Source organism: Felis catus, chromosome F2 (genome assembly GCF_018350175.1).
Source record: "Felis catus isolate Fca126 chromosome F2, F.catus_Fca126_mat1.0, whole genome shotgun sequence".
Lineage (NCBI taxonomy): Eukaryota > Metazoa > Chordata > Mammalia > Carnivora > Felidae > Felis > Felis catus.
In genome coordinates, this window is record NC_058385.1 from 48,785,131 (window position 1) to 48,792,620 (window position 7,490).

At 36.4% G+C, this 7,490-nt stretch overlaps 1 protein-coding gene across 1 annotated transcript in view; it reads left to right on the top strand.

Annotated features, from left to right (window-relative positions):
• The window catches only part of ATP6V1C1 (ATPase H+ transporting V1 subunit C1), a 47,868-nt gene extending 41,212 nt beyond the window's left edge, over positions 1-6,656 (top strand). The window contains exons 9-13 of the mRNA XM_011291419.4: positions 965-1,057; positions 1,150-1,243; positions 3,332-3,429; positions 4,278-4,404; positions 5,749-6,656. Coding sequence (XP_011289721.1) covers positions 965-1,057; positions 1,150-1,243; positions 3,332-3,429; positions 4,278-4,404; positions 5,749-5,844 — 508 coding nt within the window. The 3' untranslated portion in view covers positions 5,845-6,656. The remainder of the gene's footprint in view (positions 1-964; positions 1,058-1,149; positions 1,244-3,331; positions 3,430-4,277; positions 4,405-5,748) is intronic.
• The last annotated feature ends 834 nt before the right edge of the window (positions 6,657-7,490 follow it).

Genomic DNA, 7,490 nt, shown 5'->3' on the forward strand with positions numbered 1-7,490 from the left:
TAAATAAAAACTAAAAAAACAAAACAAAACAAAAAAAAACCCCGATACAGGAAAGATAGAAAGGAGAAGAGACCCCCGCCCCCCGACCCGTCACCCACCACCAAGTGATTCTCTTGCCCCACCATCATCACTGTTGGAACAATTCAGTGTATAGCTTCATAGACCTCATACATGGGATTCTGTACATAAGTAGCTGTAGGTAAGTTTTGAAAGCCAAATCAGGATCATAGTATACATGAACTGTGAAGTTTGCCTTTCCAATCAGTAGGTCTTTCCCCCAGGCATTTCAGATGTATGTGGTAGTTAAAATTTCCCCATCATGTCTAGAAAAGTCATTCCAGTGATGTCCATGGGAACTGTGACTGGAGGAAGTTCTGATCTCGCTGCTGGGATCTTCTAGAGCCTAGAAGGAAGCCCTGAGATGCATAAAAAAAAATCTGAGATGCGTCAGAGGTTATTTAGACCATTGCATTTGTCAGTTTTTGAGTTAAGATGTGGAGGGAGACAAAGGAAAGATCTGTGGTAGCAGGTACTGGCAATGCAGAGAGGGTGGGCCAGGCCTCAGTGGGCTGGGTTGGGCTGGAGAGAGAGAGAATTTGTTTTCCAGAAGAGAAGAAGGTACTTATTGCAAGAAAGCAGGGAAACTCTGGAAATAAACTGGCTCCTGGTTTTGCCTCAGCCGGCCTGGCACTGTTACAGATGGAAAAGCATGGTCCTTAGAGTTTGGACACTTCACTTGAGTTAATGTTGGATTTTGTTGGGTTAGAGAGAGGTAAATGTAACATAGGGCTGTGAAGGCATTGTAAATAAAAAATCGTAAACACAGATGGTTAGCATTGAGGTGGTTTGGGAAGAAGGGCTGCTGCCCTTTACTGTTCCTCCTCCTCCTGTTTGTGAAGTCTGCCCTCAGTGTGAAAGAGAGGAATAAATATCAAACTTTAAATGGACTTTTTTTCCCCCATAGTGTACTCTCAGAGGACCAAGACAGTTACCTTTGCAATGTCACCTTGTTTAGGAAGGCAGTTGATGACTTCAGACACAAAGCCAGGGAAAACAAGTAAGATTATTATTTTTTGATTTTTAATTTGTTGATTACCTATATACACAGAGTGGACAATTTTGGTTTTCTCCCCACCCCCCAAAATTTAGATTCATCGTTCGTGACTTCCAGTATAATGAAGAGGAGATGAAAGCAGATAAAGAAGAAATGAACAGGCTTTCTACTGACAAGAAAAAGCAGTTTGTATGTGTTGTTAATATTCAGTATTATCAGTGTTAAGCAAAAGAAGAGGGCAGCACTGCTTTCTTCTTTTTATTTAAAAGAAAACTCTGATTTTACTTTTCAGACACTTGGTTTTAGTTGTTTTTTCTATTTTGATAGTTGTTTTTTTTTTAAGTTTATTTATTGAGAGAGAGAGAGAGAGAGAGAGAGAGAGAGAGACAGAGAGAGAGAGACTGACTCCCAAGCAGGCTCCACGCTGTCAGTGCATTGCCTGACGCAGGGCTCAAACTCATGAACTGTGAGAGCATGACCTGAGTTAAAATCAAGAGTCATATGCTAACCACTGAGCCACCCAGGCGCCCCTGGTTATTATCTCTAAACAAACTTCAATCTATGAATAGTTATCTTGAAATCCATACCTTTAATTATTCCATCTAAATCCCTATCAGGAATTAATTTTAAATACAGTGTTAATGCCTCTGTAGTGAGCGATTATTTTAATTAAATAGTATTCTTTCTTTTTCAGTAAGAATTTTGACTTGAAGCAAATTTTTTTAATGCCGCAATCTTATACTGAAGCAATTGGTATTTAAACCACTGGAGAGTTCTAGTATGTTCTGGGCAAAATGGGGAAGGGGGATAGAATTGTGAAAACGGAAGATGGTGTCAACTTCCTTGCCATCTTTGAAGTGCTGGATTATTGTGAAGACAAAAAGCTTGTCTGGGAGGGGAAGAATGACTGAAAATGGATTTCTCTTGAAATGCAAGAAGAAATAAAAGCAAATCCCATTTGAAATTATTCCTAGGTACTGTATAAACCATGTCATCTCATTTGGGATAAAACTAACCCTAACCAAGTAATGCCCAGTAAAACCAACTTGTTAGGAAGGACCAAAACCCTTTTAAAGAACAGATATTTTAACCAAAGATTTTTCACTTTGTCTTATGATCCTTTTTCCTTAAATTAATTGGTTGGTACATTGAATGAGCCTAATGATGTTGTCTAAATAACTTAGCTGAACTGATCATGTATGTCTTTTAAGTATTGAGAGGCAGTATTGAGTTATTTGAAAACTGTTTCTTTGAAGAAGTGTTTTTATTTAATACTGGAAATCATACTGAATACTTTAAGTTCAAAAAGAACTTAATGTAATCGAATCTTTAAAAGTTTGGAATGTGCAGAGGTTTAAGAGATCTAGATGAACATCCCTGATTTTACAAAAGAAAAAATTAAGACCTAGGGATAGGTATTAAGTGATTTATTGCAGGGTGCCTGGTGGCTCACTCGGTTAAGCATCTGACTTTAGCTCAGGTCATGGTCTCACGGTTCATGAATTCATCCCCGCCTTGGGCTCTCTGTTGTCAGCACAGAGCCCACTTCAGATCCTCTGTCTCCCTCTCTGCACACCGTCTCAAAAATAAACAAACATTTAAAAAAAAAAAAAAGACTTATTGCATAACTTTTTATCCTTGTTCCTGAGAAGTTGTTTGTAAATTGAGTTCTATTTTAAATGTCTGAAATGTATTGCATAATACATCCAGGTTTTTGTATTTTGGTTTTCAAGCATAGGGCACATCTGTATTCTATATCAGTTTAAATTACTTTCGTTAAAATGTATGTCTTTTCCTGTGTAGTGAGTAGGTTCTGTGAATTGTCTACTGAGGTAATAGAGTAGTGACTAACCCTTTAATTTTATTGAAGATGAAGCATCCAAGATAATGAGAATAATGAAACATTTTTAAAAACGAATTATAACGTGATTTGATTTTCTTGTAGATTCTTACTAGATAGTCACTCCTTTAAAAATATTTGATTTGTTGGGCGCCTGGGTGACTCAGTCGGTTATGCGTCTGACTTCAGCTCAGGTCATGATCTCCTAGTTCGTGAGTTCGAGCCCTTTGTTGGGCTCTGTGCTGACAGCTCAGAGCCTGGAGTCTTCTTCAGATTCTATGTCTCTGTCTCTCTGCCCCTCTCCTCGTGTGCTCTCTCTCTCTCAAAGAATAAACATTAAAAAAATGTTTAAAAAAATAAAATAAAAATATTTGATTTGTCAATTTTAATTGCCATTTCTATACTAAATTTGTGGTAATTTTTTTTCCTTTTTATAGGGACCACTTGTACGGTGGCTGAAAGTAAATTTCAGTGAGGCGTTCATTGCGTGGATTCATGTGAAAGCGTTGAGAGTTTTTGTTGAGTCTGTCTTAAGGTAAAGAAAGTTACTTAAGAAACTTGAAATTGAAGGGGTCATAGATCCCTTTACATTGGCCTCTTTGTTATAACACAACAGTCCAGTGATGGGAAATTGCAGCCGAGAAACTGAAGAGACAGCTATGAGGGAGAGATCGGCAGTATCACACGTGCATGTTAGTCTTGTCCTTAATACCACGATTAGAAAAAGTGATCCATGCTGCTGTACTCCCTGATTCTTTTCTTGTGTAGTTAAGCTAAAAGTAAATTATACACTATTTAGCCAATGTTTGCTTAAAAGAAGATCTTTTGTATGTTTTATAGGTAGTTTAGTACACAGTGTATTGGTGACTTATTTGAAATCATTGTTTCATATTAACCTAAAATATTTTATTTTGAGACACTTAAAAATCTCAACCATCTTGTGATCCTCTGTACATTTTGCTTATATTAGAAATAGTTCAAAATACTTGCCTGTAGCCATGCTCACTCTTTGTAAATTTCATTGGTTTTTCAAGATGTGAGTAATTATGTTTATTATTATGAAGGTGTCTACTAAGTGTACATATTATTGCTATTTGCTGGGGGCACTCATAGATTACCTTAGAAACTGAAGAGTAATTAAAAATAATTCCTAGTAGACAATTGGCTCTCATTTTAAGGAAAGACTTCTAGTGGACAGTGAGGACCAGAGAAGATTTGAGCTTCTTTGTATAATTAGCTGAACTTGCAAAGGTGATCATTAAAATGAGGTACCCTCTCTCTATTAACTGTGATTAAAGAAGAGTATGAGAATATTTGCTTTGAAACAAAAGTCTGTTTATATGTTTACTTGTGTTACACACTACACGTTTGCTTCCTGATAAGGTATGGCTTGCCCGTGAACTTCCAAGCAATGCTCCTTCAGCCCAATAAGAAAACAATGAAGAAACTAAGAGAAGTATTATATGAATTGTATAAACATCTAGACAGCAGTGCGGCAGCTATTATTGATGTAAGTACTTATTCGGTATTTTATTAGAGTAGGAACTGGAATTAATTTCAGAAAAAATTATTGGAAGGAGATAGAAAAGGGATAGTAAATATCCTATTATTTAATCTATCTTTAATTGCTTTGAGATTCTCCATTAATTTGTTAGCTAAACATAGCAAGTAATTTACATTGTTTACCGTTTTGTACTAGTTAGAGCAGTGCTTTGCTTGTAAGCCAGTCATTATCTTGCTATAGATCAGATGTTCATAGCTGTAGAAATAAAGAAGCAACCAGTGATACACTTGTTTACAAAAGTTAATAAATGGCAGAGAAGAAGAAAATAAGTAGTTATTTTAACTGTATTTGGTAGAAGTAGCGAAGTCAATAGAGGAGCATTTTAAAGGGAACTGTCAGTTTTCTAAACGGGTGTCTTTATATCTTCTTTTAAACAGAGGATATAAACAACATACGTGTGTTTTTGTTATTGCTGTTTAAAATTGTAGTGGGCTTTTATTTCATATTTTTTATTTCAAATACCTTGTTGATTTTCTTTTCGTTTTAAGGATGGTGGTAGTATGTCACTCACATTTGCATTAGTTACAACCCATGGAAAGTCAGTTTTTCTTGATAGAAGAAAATGAAGGAAATTACTTCCTACATTATCAATAAAAAATGATGTCCAGCTATTTGATACCTAATTTCCTACCAGTGTATTCTTAAAACATGCATAAATAGTAAGTGATATCAGGGGTGCCTGGGTGGCTCAGTCAGTTAAGCGACTGACTTTGGCTCAGGTCATGATCTCACAGTTCGTGAGTTTGAGCCCCGCATAAGGAGGGGTCTGTGCTGACAGCTCAGAGCCTGGAGCCTGCTTCGCATTCTCTCTCTCTCTCTCTCTCTCTCTCTCTCTCTCTCTCTCTCTCTCTCTGGTCTTCCCCCGCTCATGCTCTGTCTCTGTCTCCTTCAAAAATAAATTAAAACATTTTTAAAACATTTAAAATAGTAAGTGATATCATTAAAATTATGCTTGGTTTACTTCTGTTCAACATTTTATAAGCCATATGTCCCATAAACCCAATATCCCAAACCTGAGATTTAAAAATTTTTAAAGATTTTATACATTGGTAGGATTATGGTTAAACACCTACAGGCTTTGGAGTCAGTGCTTAAATCTGGCTTTACTACTTACTGTGTTTCCTCATTGGCAAAATAGGAGTAATAATGCCTAACTCAGATTAAATTAGGGTAAACATACAAACTTAGCCCACAGTAGGTGTTCAATAGGAAGGTGAATGGTAATACTTGGTTTCTTCTTTTTTTGATTTCTGTAAGTATTTCATTGAATAATTCTGATTTTTTCCATAGGCTCCTATGGATATTCCAGGCTTAAACCTGAGTCAGCAGGAATACTACCCCTATGTGTACTACAAGATTGATTGCAACTTGCTGGAATTCAAGTAAAAAAGAGCTCCTTCCCAGACAATCCTGTCCTTGTGTTGGTGTATTCTAACAGAAATAGGTTACAGTATGACAGTACTTTTAACTCTCTATTGTCCTTTGCTTGCTTCTGACCCCCCTCTCCTAGGTGAGTTCTTCTGTAGTGGTCCATTTCTCAGTATTTTCTTGTTCAAGGAGAATAGATGTCTTATTTCTTTTTATTGATCAGGTCTGTAAATGTGTACTAAAAAAAAAAATCAGAGTTTATTTATAAACAGAATAGTTTATTTAAAGACAAGGTCTTTCCTCATTGTGGTATGCATTAATTCCATTTGTTACTGTTGTGCACAAAAACCTTGTTTACAAGGGAATGGTAAACGTTTATACCATTTTGTTCACTGTATTTAGTAGACATAACTGTTTAATAGTGACTGAATCATGATGTAAAGAAATGTGACAATATTCAGGTATGTGCTTTCTGAATGTTTCAAATTACAATCTGTGAGCACTGTTGACACCCACAGGAGAGAATAAAATGACCTGTGCAAAGGTGCATTGTGGTGTGTGTAACTTTGGAAGGTGACAGTTGAGTTTGCGAGTTTGATAAATGATATTGTAGCTAACTTGCTGTCCCACTTGCAGGGTTTTGTTATGTATGGAGGGTCGACCATTTGTGTCTGACTCGGGTATGATTTAAGTGTGCCAAATCTGGGTCCCAGCACAAATGTAAAGATTATTTTTCAACGTATGACGGATATTTACATTTGGACACTAGACTTTGAGTTCGCTCAAATTAAGAGAAGGGCCAACTTTGAATAAAGTATAGCAAAACTGTGCGGTTTCGGTCATTTGTGTTGTGTAAGTCCTTATTTTGCAGGTTTCCTTCTTAAGATTTGTGATAAAAGTCTTCGTTTTGACGTACATGTCATTGATGACATGGTCTGAAAAGAGGCAGTGTTAGTTTTAAAAATCTCTGAAATCGTGTGACTTAGTTTCACATCCTGAAGGAACTTTTAGAAGACGGTTTTGTGGCAGTGCGAGCCTTCCTGTGCACTCCCAGGCTTGTACTTGGGTGAACAAGTTTCTGTTGTAAGGGCATTTCTAACCTATTCTATTCCTTCTAGAAATTAACCTTCCAAATACTTTCTACTTCAAAAATTTATATTGTTATTTCAAGAGAAATTAACTTCAAATTCAGACTTTTGTAAAGTAAACAATGAGAGATGACCCTTCCTGCCTCTCACATTTCTTCTTAAGGAAGTTTTTGTGTATTCTTCCAGGCCTTTTACTAGATTGCCACAACGTGTATATCACACACACGCCAACAGTTTATTTTTAAATAAAAGTAGGATCAGACCGCATATATTCTGTCACTTGCTTTTTTGCTTACTAGTAATAATCCAGAATAGCTACAGGTCCATCTGTCTAGAGCTACCTCAGTTTCTTTTAACTGGCTGCGTGGTTTTCCATCATGTATTTGTGCCATAATATAGCTGACTGGATGACTATACAGGTTATTTTTTGCTTTTGCTCTTAACAAACACTGCTGCAGTAAACATCCTTCTAATATCTTTGTTTACTTGTATTAGTATTTCCATATGCAAGACCTTGGGACTGGGGTTCACAGGTCATAGGTATGTATATTTAAAGTTTCGACACAAACTGCCAAG